Consider the following 19,629-nt stretch of genomic DNA (forward strand, 5'->3'; position numbering starts at 1 on the left):
ATGGGCAAGAGCTACAAAATTGTAGTCCGTGAGACTAGGAGGTCAGAAGACTGTGTTGATTCAGGTGAGCAAAAGGCCGCTTATAAGCCCTTGTTCAGGTTGAGCTAAAAGGCCTCTCTTTGATCTGTAAGGGCAGCTCCTGGTTCTCCCTAGAAAGGGCTTCAGAGAAGCCCACAAAATCTGCAGACACGGAGAAGGGGATGGTCCTCAAGGAATATCAGGGTACCGGAGAAGGAAAATCAGAGGCCAGGCAGCAGGAAACTAACCACAGACTTTTGGGTCAGTCACTGGACCCTGAGGAGCTCGGCACCACCACCCTCCCTAGAACCACTCCCACCACCTCAGCTCCAGTCTCACTGACTATGTGATCTTAGGAAAGTGACTTAACCTCTCTGTGCCTCTGTTTTTCCATCTGTAAAATAGAAATGATAATAAAGACTGCATATGAAAATTAAATGCATTATTCTACATCAGCCGCCAACAAACTTTCCCTTAAAGGACCAGAGTAATATTTTCAGCTTTGTGACCCACATAGTCTCTGTTGCAACTCTTCAACTCTGCCGTTGTACCAGGAAAGCAGCCAGGGAAAATATGTTAACTAGTGAACATGGCTGTGTTCCAATAAAACTTTATTTATAAATACAGACAGTGGGCCAGAGGAGGCCTTGTCCTATATCAGTAATTCCCAAACATTTTGGTGTCAGCACTTCTTTGTATTCTCTTTTTTTTTAAAGAATTTATTTATTTATTTATTTATTTAAGAGAGAGAGGGACAGAGACAGAGATAGAGCAGGGGACAGAACAGAGGGAGAGGGACATTAAGCCTGAAGCCTGACACGAGGCTGGGACCCATGAATCTGAGATCATGACCTGACCCAAAATCAAGAGTCGAACTCTTAACCAACTGAACCCCCTAGGCGCCCCATCCCTTTACATTCTTAGGGAAAAAAAATTATTGAGGACCCCAAAGCATATCTAGTTATGTGGATTATAGATACTGATACTTACCATTTAGAAATTAAAACAGAATTTTTTAAACTATGCATTAGTTTTTAAATCACCATCAACAATAAACCTAACATTAAAAAAATAAAGTAAAAGAAGCCTAATAGTAACAATATTTTTAATGAAAAATAACCAAGCTTTCAAAAAAAAAAAAAACCTCCATGAAAAGAGAGGCTTTGTTTTACATTTTTGCACCTCATTAATGTCAGCTTACAGAAGACAGCTAGATTCTCACATCTGTTTCTGCATTCAGCTTGTTGCAATAGCCCATATCTTCTGGAAACTCGGCCGTACACATGTGAGAGAATGAAAGTATTAAAGGCACAGGACATCTTAATATTATTATAAAAATAGTTTGGCCTTATGGGCTTCCTGGAATGATTTCAACAGCCCCCAAGGGCCTGGACCCCTTTGAGAACTGCTGTTCTCAGAACCTCACCTGTCCCAGAGTGAGTAATTATTTACTACTGGCATTATTACCATAGCACCAAAGCAGAAAGTTTGACAGGCCTTGCTCCAGACCCCAACCCTCGAGCTTACCTGGGGCAAAGAAGGCTGAGAGACTCCAAATGGCAAGGCAGGCAGAGCTCCTTCTGTAATCATGGCATCCAGGAAGTGACCAGTCCAGCCAAAAGCTAAATAGAGGGTTTTGACTTCCTACCCAGGCAGTTTGGCCAATCACAACCCCTGCAGGCTTCTAGACCAGCTGCCCGCCCCAGGCCGGGCTGGCCTCTGGCAGAGGTCCACCTCCCATGGTGCTGAAGCTATTCAGGAGCACGTGGGCCCATCTGGAGCCGGGAAGCCGCAGCTATCTGTCCACGAGGGAACAGGCCCTCTGCCAGAGCTCCCCACAACCCCTGGACTCAAAAGGCCGAACCTGTGGCTGAGTGCCAGGAGGCTGAACCCCAGGCCTCCCCAACACTTTCAGACTGGAGCAACTGTAAACTGCCTGTGAGACTCAGAGTGAGGGAATCAGGAGAGGAAGAGGCAGGGGGTGGCTTGGCTTAAGCCCTAGTCTCACAAAAGCCCCCAATCCCTGGTCTTAGCCACAACATCTAGAAGGCTGAGGAAGGGGCAAGGAAATAGAGACTCTGGAAGCCAAGCCTGCCATGCAAAGGTGGCTCCCCTCCTGGGGGCAACAGTCTGAGAGACCCAGGCTTATTACAGATGAGTCCTCAGGGCTTCAAGGAACTGCTTGTTCTGAGCCTCATTGTTCTGTCCTCGAAATGGGGACCTACCACTTTGTCAGGGAGGCAAAACATTTCCTCTACCCTCTTAGATGCAGTGACTCGGCCCTGTGAATTAAGCTAACAAATGACAGACTAATGGGGGTGGGGAGGGAGGCAGACAACTTCTGTTAATATTTACATGCATAAGAAAAGCAGTGAAATTCAAAGAAGTGATTAGACTCAGGGGTTTATATACCATTTTAACAAAGAAAAGGGGTTTGGGCTTCCGGAGCTGATAAACTGTGGGGAAATGACTAGGAAATGTCTGGTGGAAACTAATGGAAAAGGGTTATTTTCATAAGGTTTGTTGATACAGACTCGTTTTGGTGCCTCTCCATCTTCAGTGATGAGTCACTTCCCTTCCTGATACAGGAGAAAAGGGGACACCTTCAAAAAGAAATTTATGTCACTTTCTTAAAAGGAAAATGTATGCCCTGCTTTTCGGTAGCAAAGGGGAGGACAGAGAATTCTTCTGCATCTCACTTGCCTGCGGCTCAAAATAATCCTTTTGCTAAAGTGGCATATTTGGGGGTGGCACATCTGACCCCCCTCAGCTGCGTCACAGGACTGGCGGGGTGCCGATGGGTGACAGCGCTCGGCTTGAAGACTTGCAGGAAAGCCAGATCCGCGTGTGGGCGCCAACCCGAGCACCCCAGGAGGAGGACTACTGGTCCTCAGAAACTCTGCACAGCATTGAGGGGAAGGCCTGATTTTAAGGAAACATCCAGAAGGCGGAGGAAAGGGACAAGTACGCTCAGCTGGGAGGCTGTGCTCACGTCACCGTGCATTTGAAAAAGCCTCACCAGCACAGTGAACCAAGTACCTTACCGAGCCTGGGGCTTAGAGTGATAAAACATATAAGTAAAAAAAGAAAAAAGGAAAACAGATGGCTTAAAAGAATTTAAAGAAATAGTAGCAAAATTACTCTCCTAAGATCGATGTAACAAGTTACAGACCGAGTGGCTTAGAACAACAGAAATGTATTGCTTTACACCGGGAGGCAAGAAGTCCTGAAATCAGGGTGTTGTCAGAGTCGGCTCCCACTGAAGCCTCTGGGGGAGACTCTGTCCATAGCTCTCATCCAGCTTCGGTGGCTGCTGGCAGCCCTCCAGTGTTCCTTGGCTTGTGGCTATGTCCCCACAATCTCGGCCTCTGTCTTCACCTGGCCTTGTCCCTGTGTCTCTGGATGTCCTCTTCTGTCTCTCAGGAGGACACATCCACTGGATTTAGCACTGCTCGCCACCCCCTCCCCCCCGCAATCCAGTATGATCTCATCTCCGTCCTTACCTTAATTACATCTGCAAAGATCCGATTTCCAAATAAGGTCCCTGTGGTTTAATAAGAAATATATTTGGTCTCTGTCCCCAGTTCCTAGTAGCTCCTAAAACCCTTGGAATTTCCTAAGTCAGAGGAGTGTCTTATTCATAAGGGCTCCCCTCTTTGTTTTTTAAAGATTTTATTTTTAAGTCATCTCTACACCCAACATTGGGCTGGAACTCACAACCCTGAGATCAAGAGTCACACGTTCCACCTGCTGAGCCAGCCAGGCACCCCCATAAGGAGCTTCTTTAGATCACACCTGAGTTTATGCCAAGGAGGTGACTTAGAGTGGGCCCCCCAGGTAGCTTCAGGATGGGACTGGTCACCAGACAGACCTAGTCATTAGAGGTCACTCACTGTGGGTCCTACAGGAACCGACTTCACCCTGAGCCTGTGTCTCAGGTACACAATTCCTGGGATGAGGCATCACCCATACGCTTGCCAGTGTTGCCCATTGCTAGGGACTGAACACTTGTATCCCCCCAAATTCTTATGTTGTGATCTCATTCCCAGTGTGGTGGTGTTTGGAGGTGGGGCCTTTGGGGTGTGATTAGGTGATGAGGGTGGAGCCCTTATGAATGGAATTAGTGCCCCCGTAAAAGAGACCCAGGAGAGCTCTCACCCCTTCCAGAACATGAGGATACAGCAAGAAGGTGGTGTCCGTGACTAAGGAGGCAAGCGGACCTCACCAGATGCCCAATCCGCTGGCACCTTGGCCCTAGACTTGCAGCCTCCAGAACTGTGAGCAATAACTATTTGTTACTTATACTATGGTTTTCTGTTGGAGCAGCCCGAGCGGACTCAGACAGCTGAGCACCTGCTGAGGGCTCAGGGATATCGCTGGGGAGGATGAGGGGACGGGGACTGCTGGCCGGAGTAGAGTCTTCAGAGGGGGTGGACACGGAACCGTTCTCATTCCACCCCTGCCCTGGATCTGCCACGACAGCCCCATCTGCTAAACGTGACACCCACGTTCCATCTGGCCTCCTGTCCCTGCCCAGAATAGCAGCCCGAGCCCCTTGGCAGTCTTCCCCACGTGCCCACCACCCCGGGCCCTGTGAGCTTCCCAGAGCTCGAGGCCCCCTCCCAGCCTCCCACACAGTTCTGCTCAGGCCCCCCCATCCCCCCCACCCGGCTCCAGCCCTTAAACATGAGAAAGGGGCCTCACCGTGCACAACACAGCCTCCAAGACTACATTTCCTCTGTAGAAAATGATCTGGGGAGATGCACAGCCAGCTGCGGACAGTGGTTACTTCCACAGAGAGCTGTGTAGACTTTGATATCGTACTGAATTAATTCTCCAAAATACATGATCGGTTTTTCAATTTTTTTTTAGATTTTACTTATTTTTTCATGAAAGACATAAAGAGAGAGGCAGAGACATAGGCAGAAGGAGAAGCAGGCTCCCCATGGGGAGCCTGATACTAGACTCGATCCCAAGACCCCGGGATCACAACCTGAGCTGAAGGCAGATGCTCAATCATTGAGTCACCCAGGTGTCCCTGCTTTTTCAATGTGGAAATAGTTTTTGTTTTTTTTTAATATTTTATTTATTTGAGAGAGCAAGCACAAGCAGGAGGAATGGCAGGAGAGGGAGAAGCAGGCTCCCCACTGAGGCGGGAACCCCACATGGGGCTCCATCCCAGGACCCGGAGGTCATGACCTGGGCCGAAGGCAGACTCTCAACCAACTGAGCCACCCAGGTGCCCCAGAAACAGTGCTTAAGGCACCTAGATGTCTTAAAAAAAAGAGTCCCACATTTCCCTATAGGATCAAAGATCACATTATAATAATCGACTGGATAACCAAATGGGACTCAGAGCGCCCCAAAACCGAGGCCTGGGCTCATTCAAGGCGGTGTCCCCAACTCCAGCGCCGGCTCCCGCCCCCAAGGAGACCCAAGAGGAGCATTTGGTTGAGCAAACGTTGCCCCCACAGGAGTCAAGGTGCACCAGACAGGCAGCGCCACCTAGAGGCCATAGGGCAAATGGCTCAGGCGTGGGTGGGGGGGGGTGACTCCTCCGGGAACCTGGGGGTGCAGCCAGGAGTAGAGGCCCTGGGCTGGGAGCTTAGAGTACCCCTACTCCCGGCTCCAGAGACAGAAGCTGCACCAACGAGGACGTCACGGATGTAAATACCCGGCGGCGCTAAGGGAAGAACCTTCTAACGACTACGCAGAGCCGCAGAGCCGCGGGCTCAGGAAGACCCAGCACTCAGGAGCCAGAGAGGCTGGCTGGAGCTGGAGGCCCCGTGGGTCTCCTTGTTTCTGCCTCCACTTTCTCAGGAGGAGCCCAGGGGGAGGCCCGAGGGCGGGAGAGGAGCTGCGGGAGCAGTAGCGCGAGGAGGGGCTAGCTAAAAGGAGAAGCTGAGGAAGGCACTTGCAGATCAGAAAAATAAGAGTCAAAAAAAAAAAGAAGAAGAAGAAGAAGGAGAAGAAGGAGAAGAAGAAGAAGAAGAAGAAGAAGAAGAAGAAGAAGAAGAAGAAGAAGAAGAAGAAGAAGAAAGAAAAAAAGAACAAAAGAAAATAAGCGTCAGAAAGGTTCAATCAAAAAAATTTTTTTAATCAAAAATACATTTAAAAAAAATAAAAAAATAAAAATAAAATAAAAGAGAAAGATTCAATCAATTGCCCAAGATCCTGCCCAAAGTCACATGGGGGGAAAAGGTGAACCTCAAAAACGCACCCAGCTGGATTGTCTCCAGCCAGCCCCGCCTGGTGCCTCCCACAGGGTGACGACTCGCCCCTCCTGGCTGGAACCTAGTGACCTCTCGCCCCATCCATCATGCCATGACCCCTTTTCTGTTTCTCTTGTCATCTCATCCTAACCACTCCCAAGTGCTGCCTCTTTGCCACCAGGACCACTGGGGATGCAAACCATGAAGCCAACAACCAGGAACAACAGTCTCCAGGTCTTTGAACTTCAGGTGGCCAAAAGTCCAAGGTGACTCAAGCTTTGCACCAATCTCTACCCACCACCCCTCCCCACCACGGAAGACAATCGAAAGTCCCCGGGGCTGGGCGGGGGTGGGGTGGGTGGCGGTGGTGGTGGACAGGCTCAGCCCTTCTCCTGACCTCAGCTCCCCTGACTACACCTCCTCCCCGCCCTGCTTTCGGGGGTCAGCAGGGTCCTGTGGGGTTTTCACCTGGCGGGCAGAGGAAGCAGGTGTGACTGGATTCCCCTGGAGGCACAGTGGTTCTAGACCGACAGTCCAACAGCAACCTGTACGAAGAGCCACGCTTCAGTCTTAGGTCTCCACATTAAAGAAAGTAAAAAAAAGAACAGGTGAATTTTTGTTTTGGGTTTTCAAGTTGAGGTGAAACTCACATAACATAAAACTAACCATGTAAAGTGTTCAATTCCGGGGTGCCTGGGTGGCTCAGTCGGTTAAGCATCTGCCTTTGGCTCAAGTCATGATCCCAGGGTCCTGGAATCGAGTTCCACATCATCAGGCTCCCTGCTCAGGGAGGAGCCCCCTTCTCCCTCTCCCTCTGCTCCCCCCCTGCCCCTCTCAGACTCTGCTTCTCTCTCTCTCAAACAAATAAATAAAATCTTTAAAAGGGGGACGCCTGGGTGGCTTAGTGGTTGGGCGTCTGCCTTTGGCTCAGGGCGTGATCCCAGGGTCCTGGGATCGAGTCCCACATCGGGCTCCCTGCAGGGAGCCTGCTTCTCCCTCTGCCTATGTCTCTGCCTCTCTCTCTGTGTCTCTCATGAATAAATAAATAAAATCTTAAAAAAAAAAAAACCTTTAAAAGGTGAACTGTATGAGGTTCACAGAACTTATGCTTGAATAAATAAATAGTGTTCAAGTCCATGGCACTTAGTACATTCACAATATTATGCAACTATCACCTTTGTCTAGTTTCAAAATAAATCCTGTCCCCATGAGCAGTCACTCCCCATCCTCCTTGCTCAGCCCCTGGCAACCACCAATCTACTTTCTGTTTCTACTGAATTGCTTATTCTGGGTATTTCATGTGGATGGGATCATACAATATGTGACTTTTTAGCCTAGCTCTTTTTCACGGAGCATAATATCTTCAAGACAGACTCACGCTGTGGCATGTATCAGGACTCCATGCCTCTGTAGGGCTGAAGAATATTCCACAGTGGGGACCCACCACATTTCGTGTATCCGTTCCTTTGTTGATGGACATCTGGGATGCTTCTGCCTTTTGGCTGTTGTGAATAATGCTGCTGTGTACAAGTATTTATCTGACCGCCTGTTTTCAATTATTTGGGGCATATACCTAGGAGTAGGAATTTCTGGGTTCTAGGATCCCCCTTTGTGTAGCTTTTTGAGGATGGTGAAATTATTTTGAATAATACATTCATTTAATGCAACAAATCCTAATAAAATCATTTCAACATGTAACCAATATAAGTATCATTGCTATCACTTACACTCTTTTCCTTGTAAGTTTCTTTTTTTTTTTTTTTTTTAAGATTTTATTTATTTGGGATGCCTGGGTGGCTCAGTGCTTGAGCATCTGCCTTTGGCTCAGGGCGTGATCCTGGGGTGATCCTGGAGATCGAGTCCCACGTCGGGCTCCCCGTAGGGAGCCTGCTTCTCCCTCTGCCTATCTCTCTGCCTCTCTCTGTGTGTCTCTCATGAATAAAAATGAGCAAAATCGGGATCCCTGGGTGGTGCAGCAGTTTGGCGCCTGCCTTTGGCCCAGGGCGCGATCCTGGAGACCCGGGATCGAATCCCACATCGGGCTCCCGGTGCATGGAGCCTGCTTCTCCCTCTACCTGTGTCTCTGCCTCTCTCTCTCTCTCTCTCTCTCTCTGTGACTATCATAAATAAATTTTAAAAATAAGCAAAATCTTTATTTAAAAAAATATTCGGAACACCTGAGTGGCTCAGCGGTTAAGCATCTGCCTTTGGCTCAGGTCAGGATGTGATCCTGGAGACCCTGGATCGAGTCCCACGTCGGGCTCCCGGTGCATGGAGCCTGCTTCTCCTTCTGCCTGTGTCTCTGCCTCTCTCTGTGTGTCTCTCATGAATAAATAAAACCTTTTAAAAAATTAAAAAATATATTTTATTTATTTGGGAGAGGGAGCTAGAGCACGAGCAGGGGCAGTGAGAGGAGAAGGAGAGGCAGGCTCCCCACTGAGCAGGGAGCCCAATGCAGGGCTCTATTTCCAGGACTCTGGGATCATGACCTGAGCCAAAGGCAGCCACTTAACCAACTGAGCCACCCAGGAGCCTTTCTGGGATCATCCTTGAGCTCTGTTGTGCCCGGGTGGCCACCCCGTCCACTGCCCATGAGTGTCCGGTACAGGATCCTACCCATCTGTGGACTTGGTGCTGCGGTGAGGTCGGTGATGCCTGCATAGTTAGGGAGGGTACAGACTGCACCCTCCAATCCCTGCCACAATCTGCCCATCATTCCACGGCTCCCTCACCCACACACGCACACATCCTGCTATGAATGTTTATGTCTGCACACACACACCCCCACCCAGTTCATATGTTGACTGCCCTTACCCCCAAGGTGATGGTATTATGAGGGGGCCTTTGGGAGGTCATGAGGGAGAGAGCCCTCGTGAATGGGAGCGGTGCCCTTATAAAGGAAGCCCCAGAGAGCTCCCTCGGCCCTACTACCTAGTGGGGACACAGCAAGAAGATACCATCTATGAACCAGGGAGAGAGCTCTCACCACATACTTCACCTGCTGGCATGCTGATCTTGGACTTCCAGCCTCCAAAACTGTGCAAAATAAATGCTGCTTAGAAGCGCTCGGTCTGTGGTATTTTGTTATAGCAGCCGGAGCTAAGATCCATCCCAACCTGGGACCTCAGCCTTGTCATCAATAAAATAGGAGCGACTGGGAAACAAACAAGGGGTGGTGGAAAAGGAGGTGGGCAGGGGGTTGGGGTGACTGGGTGACGGGTACTGAGGGGGGCACTTGAGGGGATGAGCACTGGGTGTTATGCTATATGTTGGCAAATTGAACTCCAATAAGAAAAAGTATTTTTTATTTATTTTTATTTTTTTAATTTTTATTTATTTATGATGGTCACACACAGAGAGAGAGAGAGAGAGGCAGAGACACAGGCAGAGGGAGAAGCAGGCTCCATGCACTGGGAGCCCGACGTGGGATTCAATCCCGGGTCTCCAGGATCGCGCCCTGGGCCAAAGGCAGGCGCTAAACTGCTGCGCCACCCAGGGATCCCAGAAAAAGTATTTTTTAAAAAAGAATTTGTATATAGAGATTCTTATGTAGTTACCAGATTTGTAAGTGGGGAGCCAAAATTCAAACTTATAGCTATTTGATTTTGCATCCAGTGTTCTTTCTAATACAATAACCTGCTACATTTTACTGAAAAATAAAATAAAATTAAAATTAAATAAAATAAAATAAATAAAATAAAATAAAATAAAATAAAATAGGAGCGAAATAGGAAGGGTATGTGTGCATGCTGACAACCACAGCAGCACGTGATGATGCTGTAAAGCAAGAGAATGGGGCTGCAGGGGCCTTGGGAATCCCACAGGAATTGCTGGCTGCAAAGGCCACTGCAGAAGGCCAGGGAGCCACTGCTGGCCTCCCTTAGCTGCCTGGGGGTTCCCCTGAGTCGGGGGTCATCCACTGGGCTTCTCACCTGGTGCAGGGCCAGGGCAGGAAGCCTGGGCAGGGGGACCTCAGGTCAACAGGGAGCCAGCCGAGGCCGCTACAGGATTGCTTCTTGGGGACACCCGGCCAGGCCTCGGGGCCACACCAGGCCTCCTTCTGACTCATTCATCCTGGTGAGGACCCCGCAGTGGAGGCGGAGAAAGCAGCCTTTAAATATAGCTCAGCACCATCTGATGCTTCGGGACTGATGGAAGGAAGCCAGTGGCCGCCCCTGACCCAGCCAGCCTCCCTCCACGCTGGGTTCAGACGTCCCCCGCCCCCCCGCCGCCTTGCCGCCCCTTCCCTCATGGGCTCAGATGTTTTAGGCTCCCTGTAAATGTGAGATATAAAAAGAAGCGTGGGGCGGACACAGGCGTGGGGTATGGCCGCTGGCTGGCTAAGAGATACCGCCCCCCTCCTGCCCCTAGCCCTGCAAACACACCCCCCGGAGAGGTGCAGGCGTGTGCGTGCATGCAGACACTGTGACAAGCCGGCATTTAGCATCAGGCAGAAGGAGGCCAGCCAGTTGGGGGAAAGCCAAGTCCGGCTTGAAACAGGCCTCTCTCCTTTGGCCAAAGCTGGGCCCGAGAAATTACAAATTGTGCAGATGCCCCCAGCTGAAGTGGGTCAAGCCGGCCCCAGGAACTTCCCTCTCATCGAGGACACCAGGACCTCCTCATAGGGCTCCAGCCCCAGATTGGCCCCTCACGTGCAGGGTGGCCACGGATACAACAGCATCACTCACCTGCCTTCCCGGTACCACCTCCACCAGACTCCACTTCTGGGCTGTACTTCCGTCCGGTGGGGGGGGGAGGTTCACCTCTCCATGCCCCCTGCTTCTCCTCTGCTTCCTCCACCCAGCTAGCTAGCCCTGCTCTCTGCTCATGCACCCACCCAACCTGCAGCCCGTGAGCACCCCACATCCACCCAGAGCCTCTTGGCATCACCTCCGGCCTCGGTCCACCCACCACCCTGGGCAGCTGACCACCCCTTTAGCCCTCCCACGCGTGCACTTTCTGCCATTCCTTCTACACTATGCTGAGCACCAGCTATGTGTCAGGCACAGGCTCAGGAGCAAGAGATACACAGTAGTGAGTACGATGGGCCCTGCCCATACCCTCCAGTCGGGTGGAGGAGGCAGGGAGCATATCTAGAGACCTACATCAACAAACCAAAAGAAAAAGCATAGTGAAATAATGAATTATAACTGGACATATGTTGTGAGGAAGCAGTCCTGAGTAATAGAGGCCAACCTTCCTCAGAAGGGGAAGGAAAGGTGTCCATGAGACTGAGGAGGAACAAATTGAGAGGACCAATATGCAAAGTGCATCTATTTGGTCTTTATCCTGAGGGCAGCAGGGAGCCACTGAAGGCTCAGGAGAGCTGGCATGCTCAGACGTCCATTTGTAAAAGCTCACTGACTAACAGACAGAAAGCAGATCAGTGATTACCAGGGGCTGAGGGAGGGAAAGAGGAGTTAGTGTTTCATGGGATCAGAGGTTCCATTTGGGAAGATGAGAAAGTTCTGGAGATGGATGGTGGTGATGGCTGCATGACAATGTAAATGTATGCAAAGCCACAGAATCTTCACTTAAGAATGGTTAAAATGGTAGATCTTATGTGTCTTTTATGACAATTTTTTTAAAAGATTTTATTTATTTATTCATCAGAGACACAGGCAGAGGGAGAAGCAGGCCCCATGCAGGGAGCCCGACCTGGGACCCGATTCCGGGTCTCCAGGATCAGGCCCTGGGCTGAAGGTGGCGCTAAACCGCTGAGCCACCCAGGCTGCTCCATGACAATTTTTAAAAGTAAAAATAGTTATACAATGGTAAATTTCATATTATGTATATTTAACACACACACACACACACACACACACACACACACACACACAAAGGTCATTGGCTAAGGGGGAAACAACCCACGTCCAGCAATGGATGAATGGATAGACAGACTGTGGTCTAGCCATAAAAGGAACAAAGTTTTGATTCATGCTATGACATAGATGAATCTCGAAAACATGCCAACTAAAAGAATTAGACACAAAACACCACATATACATGATTCCATCGATATGAAATGTCCAGCACAGGCAAAGTATCCACAGAGACAGAGGACAGATTGGGGGCTGGGAGGGCGGGGATGAGAGTGGTGGCTAATGGCTACAGGGTTTCTTGGGGCAATGGGAAGGCGAGGTGGCTGTGCAGCATGGTGAGTGCGCTAGATGCTAGGCAATCGTCCATTTCAAAATGATTGATTCGGGAGCCCCTGGGTGGCTTAGTAAGTTAAGCGTCTGGCTCTTGGTTTCGGCTCAGGTCATGACCTCAGGGTCATGAGATGGAGCCCTGTGTGGGGCTCTGTGCCCAGCAGGGAGTCTAATTGAGATTCTTTCTCTGCCCCTCCCCCCTCCCATGCTCTCTCTTTCTCTCTCTAAAATAAACAAATAAACCTTTAAAATGGTTAATTTAGGGGGCACCTGGGTGGCTCAGTTGGTTGAGCACCCGACCCCTGATTTTGGCCTAGGTCATGATCTCGGGGTTGTGAGATCGAGCCCCACAAGCTGAGTATGGAGTCAGCTTGGGATTCTCTCTCTCCCTCTCTCTGCCCTCCCCCACCCCTCTTGCTCATTTGTGCATGCTCTCTTTTTCTAAAAAAAATAAATGAAATGAAATAAAATGAAATAAATAAATAAATAAATAAAATAGTTAATTTAGCAGCAACTGGCTGGGCTCAGCTAGTAGAGGGTCTTAAATCTTGATCTCAAGGTCATGAGTTCAAGTCCCACATTGGGTGTAGAGCTCACTTAAATAAACAAACAAGGGGCACCTGGATGGCTCAGTGGTTGAGCATCTGCCTTTGGCTCAGGCCATGACCCTGGGGTCCCGGGATCGAGTCCCGCATCAGGCTCCGTGCAATGGAGCTGGCTTCTCTCTCTGCCTATGTCTCTGCCTCTCTCTCTCTCTCTGTGTCTCATGAATAAATAAATAAAATCTTTAAAAAATATAAAAATATAAAAATAAAATAAACAAACAAATAAAGGTTAGGGCAGCCCTGGTGATGCAGCGGTTTAGCGCCGTCTGCAGCCCGGGGTGTGATCCTGGAGACCCGGGATCGAGTCCCACGTTGGGCTCCCTGCATGGAGCCTGCTTCTCCCTTTGCCTCTCTCTCTCTCTCTCTCTCTCTGAATAAATAAATAAATAAATCTTTAAAAAAAACAAAAACAAAAATAAATAAAGGTTAACTTAATGTTACATGTATTTTGTTGAAAGAAAGAAAAGGAAGGAAGGGAGGGAGAGAGGGGAAGGAAAGCTCACTTGCTGCACTAGGATATACCTCCAGACCTGAAGCAGTGACAGCTGACAGCACCCAGTGAGGCCGGGACAGTGAGCAGGGGCAGGGAAAAGCCAAGGAAAGGGGAAAACACTGGGATGGTGAATGGGATGCGGTGGCTGGTGAGGTGGGATGTGGCTGTGGGGATGGCTCTGCCTGTCTGCCAACTAGGGGCAGAGCCACGACCATGTCCCCCAGCTGTGCCCACCGCCAGCCTACCCATCCCAGCGCTCAATCCCTCCCCACTTTGAAGGCCCAGGTGTCCCCTGCCCCCGAGGGATCATCCTTACCCCCCATCCCAGTGTGATTATCAGTCTCCTGTATGTCCCATAGTCGCTCCATGAGCGGATGAAGAAACATCCCAGGAAGCCCCGAGTCCCGAGGCAGGTTGCCATTTGGTTCCCAGGCCCCGTGGAGCAGAGGTTTGCAAACTTCTCAAAAAGGCCAGGCAGGAAATATTTTCTGCTTCGTGGACCAGGCAGTCACTGTTGCAATGATTCAACTCTGCCACTTGGAATAAAAGCAGCCACAGGTGACAGGTAAATGAGTAAGTGCAGCTGTGTATCAATTAAACTTTATCTGTGGACACTGAATTATTTTATTGAAATATACTTGACACGCAATATTGTGTGAATTCAAGGTGCACAACACGTTAATTTGATATATTTAAATATTGTAACATGATTGCCATTATAGCGATAATTAGCACCTGTATTGCATCACCTAATTATCATTTCTTTTTAGTAGTTGGAATAATGAAGACTTCTAATCTCTTAGCAAGTCTGGTGGTTATAATACAATATTATTGTCTATATTCACTGTACTGTGCATTCATTCTCTGGGACTTAGTTTCTTTTCCTTGCCAGGTTGTACCCTTAAACAACATCTGTCCTGTCCCTCCAGCTCCCTTGGACACCGAAATTGGAATTGCATATAATTTTCACATCGTGGTTTTTTTTCCCCAACCATTTAAAAATGAAAAGGCCATTCTCAACTTGCAGGCTGTGCAGAAACGGGCAGCAGGCTGCATTTAGCAAAGCAAGGCTGTGGATGGTTCCAACACTACCTCTCGCCCCACATCGGTTCTTTCTAATATCGTATCAGGGAGTCTGGAAGGATGACCCAGGTTTTTAAAAATAAGTAATTATTCAGGACGCCCAGGTGGCTCAGTGGTTGAGCATCTGCCTCCGGCTCAGGGCGTCATCCCAGGGTCCCGAGATCGAGTCCCACATCGGGCTCCCTTCATGGAGCCTGCTTCTCCCTCTGCCTATGTCTCTGCCTCTCTCTCTGTGTTTCTCATGGATAAATAAATAAAAATATTTGTAAATGTTATTATAAGGATAATACAAGCACACATTGTAATAAGCAAAAGGTCATGTGGTACAGCGTCCCACCACGCCTCCTTCTCGCTCCCATCCTGCACCTGTAGCTTCATGGTGAGTTCCCTATGATCAGTTTGGGCAGCCCAGGTGGCTCAGGGGTTTAGTGCCGCCTTTGGCCCAGGGCATGATCCTGGAGTCCCAGGATCGAGTCCCACATCGGGCTCCCCACAGGGAGCCTGCTTCTCCCTCTGCCTGTGTCTCTGCCTCTCTCTGTGGGTCTCTCATGAGTAAATAAATAAAATCTTAAAAAAAAAAAAAAAAAAAAGGACGAGCAAATTCAGGCATGGGTTACAGATGGTCCTGCCCGAGTTGCAGACGCCACCTGAAAGCAGGGCAGCTGCGGCACCACATCCCCTCCCGGGACACCCTGGAAGGACACCCTGGACGGGTGGTCGTGAAAGGAAACCCTCCCCGTGGGCAAACACCCAGCAGTGCACCTGGCTTGGCTGCTCATTTTAGCTGGCAGGAGAAACGGCCGCTGTGCCATCCCATGCGGATTCGTGGGCTGTGGCCAGTGGTTTGGCTGGGTGGTCAGTGACTTGAAAGAGAAGGGATAGGAAGATTGGTGACGGGGAAGCCTGGGAAGGAGGTGTGTGAACAGACTTCTCTCTGAACAGGCAAAGAGAGTGAAGGTGTTTGTGTCCCGAGCGAATGCGCACCGCTGTGGTCTAAATGATTATGTCCCCCGCCCCCAGATCTGCCCCCAGATCCATCCGTTGAAATCCTAACCCCATGGGGCCCCAGTGGCTCAGTCAGTTAAGCGTCTGCTTTGACTAAGGCCATGATCTTGGGGTTCTGGGATGGAGCCCTGTGTTGGGCTCCTTGCTCAGCAGAGAGTCTGCCTCTCCTCCTTCTGCCAGCCCCCCACTCTCTCTGTCAAATAAATAAGTAATCTTAATTTTTTTTTAAAAAAAGAGGGGGATCCCTGGGTGGCGCAGCGGTTTGGCGCCTGCCTTTGGCCCAGGGCGCGATCCTGGAGACCCGGGATTGAATCCCACGTCGGGCTCCCGGTGCATGGAGCCTGCTTCTCCCTCTGCCTGTGTCTCTGCCTCTCTCTCTCTCTCTGTGTGTGACTATCATAAATAAATGGAAAAAAAAATTAAGAAAAGAAAAGAAAAGGGATCCCTGGGTGGCGCAGCAGTTTGGCGCCTGCCTTTGGCCCGGGGCGCGATCCTGGGGACCTGGGATCGAGTCCCACGTCGGGCTCCCAGTGCATGGAGCCTGCTTCTCCCTCTGCCTGTGTCTCTGCCTCTCTCTCTCTCACTGTGACTATCATAAATAAATTTAAAAAAAAATTTTTTTAAAGAAAAGAAAGAAATCTTAACCCCCAAAGTAATGGTCCTGGGAGGCAGGAACTTGGGGAGGTGCTGAGATCATTGGAGCCTCCGTAGACAGGATTAGTGCACTTATAAAAAGACCAGAAAAAAAAAAAAAAAAAAAAAAGACCAGAGAGGGAATCCCTGGGTGGCTCAGGGGTTTAGCGCCTGCCTTCGGCCCAGGGCGTGATCCTGGAGACCCGGGATTGAGTCCCACGTTGGGCTCCCTGCATGGAGCCTGCTTCTCCCTCTGCCTGTGTCTCTGCCTCTCTCTCTTTCATGAATAAATAAATCCTTTAAAAAAAAGAAAATTATGGAGAGCAAGGACAAATATTAAAATAAATAAATAAATAAATAAATAAATAGCCCTAGAGAGCGCTCCCTCTTCCTTCTGCCCCTGAGAACACAACAAAAAAATTTGGTCTATGAACCAGGATGCAGGCTGTCTCGGCCAGCGCCCTGATCTTAGGCTTCCAGCCTCCAGAATGGTGAGAAATAAATGTCTGTTGTTCACAAGCCACCCAGCCTACAGCATTTTTGTTACAGCAGCCCGATCGGACTGACATTCACCAAAGGATGACCTGGGCACAGGAGGATTCTTTTAATAACCAAGTGAATAGGGTGACCTCTTCCGTGGATACCAGCAGGCCTCCTTTCACAGATACCCTTGTCATCATTCCATGGGCCTATGATCAAAGTGGCCCCTGAGCCTGTCTCCCCTCCTGCCCGGGTGACCCCTGCTAGCCACCTGGTCTAGTGGTGGCTCTGCTCTCCCCACCATCCTGAAACTTCTGTTTCTGAGCAGCTCCAAGGGGAGGCACCCTCCCCACCGCCTGAAGGCCAGCTCCACCCCTGCACACAGGGCTGCGGGGAGGGAAGCCTCATGCCCCTGTAGGAGCAGGGGTTAGCACTGGGCAGGTTTCTCCCCTTCACTCCCGCACTGCACTGCCTCCCACCACACACACACACACACACACACACACACACACACACACACACGGCTGTAAATACTTTTATTTGAAGCCAGAGCAGAAGCATGAAACACAGCGTGCTGACTTGCTTTTGTTTTTTTTAATTGAGATGAAATTCGCGGAACGTAGCATCAACCCTTAACCATCTTAGAGTGTGTGATTCGGCAGCATTTAGTACACTCACACTGTTGGGCAACCACTACCACTATCTAGTTCCAGAATATTTCCATCAGCCCCAAAGGAGAACTTATAGCCATTAAGCAGTCACTCTCCGTGCCTCCTCCCCAGCCCCTGGCAACCACGAATCCTTTTGTCCCTGGCCACTGGCCTGTTCTGAATAGTTCAGGCAAATGAAGTTATAATACATGGCCTCTGGTGACTGGTTTCTTTCACTGAACATTAATGCTTCAAGGCTCATGTCAGAGCACACATCAGAGCTTCATTCCTTTTTATGGCCAAATAATATTCCATAGTATGGATGGACCACATTGTTGATCCATTCGCTCATTTTTTGGGGGGTGGGCGCCTGGGTAGCTCAGTTGGTTGAGCATCTGCCTTTGGCTCTGGTCATGATCCTGGGGTCCCAGGATCAAGCCCCGCATCAAACTCCCTGCTCAGTGGGGAGCCTGCTTGTCCTTCTGTTCCCCCACTGTGCTCTCCTTCTGTCAAATAAATACTTAATTTTTTAAAAATTTTATTTATTTATTGAGAGAGAGTGCACACACAAGTAGGGGGAGGGGCAGAGGGAGAGAGAGAGAATCTCAACCAGACTCCATGCTGAGGGCAGAGCTAACACAGGGCTCAGTCCCATACCCTCAGATCATGACCTCAGTTGAGATCAAGAGTCACAGGCTTAACGGACTGAGCCACTCAGGTGCCCTAGATTTGATTTTTAAGTAATCTCTACACTCAATGTGGGGCTTGACTCAACCCTGAGATCAAGAGTTGCATGCCCCACCGACAGAGCCAGTCAGGCACCCTCCATCCATTCACTGATGGGCCTCTTGACAACTGTGATTCATGCTACAACAAACACGGGCATAGAGGGATTTGTCTGAATAACGGTTTTGAATTCCTTAGGGTCTGGTGACTTGAGTTTTTACTTAACAGTAGAGCTAGGACACTGCGATGGCAGGCCAGCTCTGCACCCAGTTCTTCACGGAGTGCACAACAAGCTCAGCAAATGAAATAAATGAATGAATCAAGCAATTGATGAATCAATGTTTAGGTGGAGCTTTCCTCTTTCCTCAGCAGCATAGCAGTTTTTGTGGACAGAGAGGCTGTCTGGCTAAGGTGAGAACCTCAAGTGCATCAGCTGGAGGGCTCGGGGGGCGGGGCGGGGGATTCGAAGTCAGGGGAGCCCAGCAAAACACAGGGAGGGACATCGACTCCTTCTTCCTGAACTCTGGGGACCCTAGTGCCTTTCTGGAAAGCTCCCTAATTTTAAGTCCAGCTCTAAGGGGACGGAGGAACAGGGTGCTAGTTCTCCCAAGACAACCCAGAGGGTGAGGCCAGCCCATAGGGTGAAGGCAGCATCACCAGCCAGGCTGAGGCCGCCTGTGCAATGGCCATGGGCTCCGGCCCATGGGGAGGGAGGGAGTGCCGAGGAAACAGAGGCACAGGAACCAGGACGGGACAAACCCTTCGACAAACAAAACGCCTGGCCCTGCATCTGGCCTGCCAGCCCAGTGTGACTAGGAGGAGGCTGGCAGGTCACCTCAGTCTCTGTCACTGGCCAGGGACAGCCTCCTTCCTCTCCCTACCCCATCTGCCACCTTCCAAATCCCCAGGTCAACCTGCCCTGAGATGCTGCCCTGAACCCTCAGACATGTCACTCAGGCACGAGCACACTCAGAGGCCACACACGCCAGCACCCTTCTGAGCCAGCAGCCACTGGGGGCCAGGCCTCTACTAGGGGAGAGACACAGGGGTCCCTGAAGACCCCCATGTACTCCCAGGGCTGCCCGGGAGAAACTAGCCGGGAGGGACCAGATGAGGGGTCTTTGTAACAAACACAGGCCACCTCGCCGCCTGGCCTGGGATGGGGAGCAGAGCATTCAAATGTACCCCCAGGGCAGCCCGGGTGGCTCAGCAGTTTAGCGACACCTTTGGCTTAGGGTGTGTGATCCTGGAGACCCAGGATCAAGTCTCACATCGGGCTCCCTGAATGGAGCCTGCTTCTCCCTCTGCTTGTGTCTCTGTCTCTGTCTCTCTCTGTCTGTCTGTCTCTGTCTCTCATGAATAAATAATAAATAAATAAAATATTAAAAAATAGACATTCAAATGTACCCCCAGTGACAGGCTCTCTGACCACCTCCCTCCGCTAGCCACCACTCTCCTTCTCCCATAACCCTATTATGCTTCTTCACAGTGTTTATCTCACTTGGCTTACAGTGCCCGAGACTATTAGACACTGCCTGTGCCCTCACCCCAATAGAAAACAAGGTCTCCAAG

The 19,629-nt window shown here is 50.0% G+C and overlaps 1 protein-coding gene across 1 annotated transcript in view; it reads left to right on the forward strand.

The window, feature by feature from the left end:
• The window catches only part of LOC112666861 (translation initiation factor IF-2-like), a 29,238-nt gene continuing 9,609 nt past the window's right edge, over positions 1 to 19,629 (forward strand). The window contains exon 1 of the mRNA XM_049098219.1: positions 1 to 64. Coding sequence (XP_048954176.1) covers positions 1 to 64 — 64 coding nt within the window. The remainder of the gene's footprint in view (positions 65 to 19,629) is intronic.

This window comes from Canis lupus, chromosome 20 (genome assembly GCF_003254725.2).
Source record: "Canis lupus dingo isolate Sandy chromosome 20, ASM325472v2, whole genome shotgun sequence".
Lineage (NCBI taxonomy): Eukaryota > Metazoa > Chordata > Mammalia > Carnivora > Canidae > Canis > Canis lupus.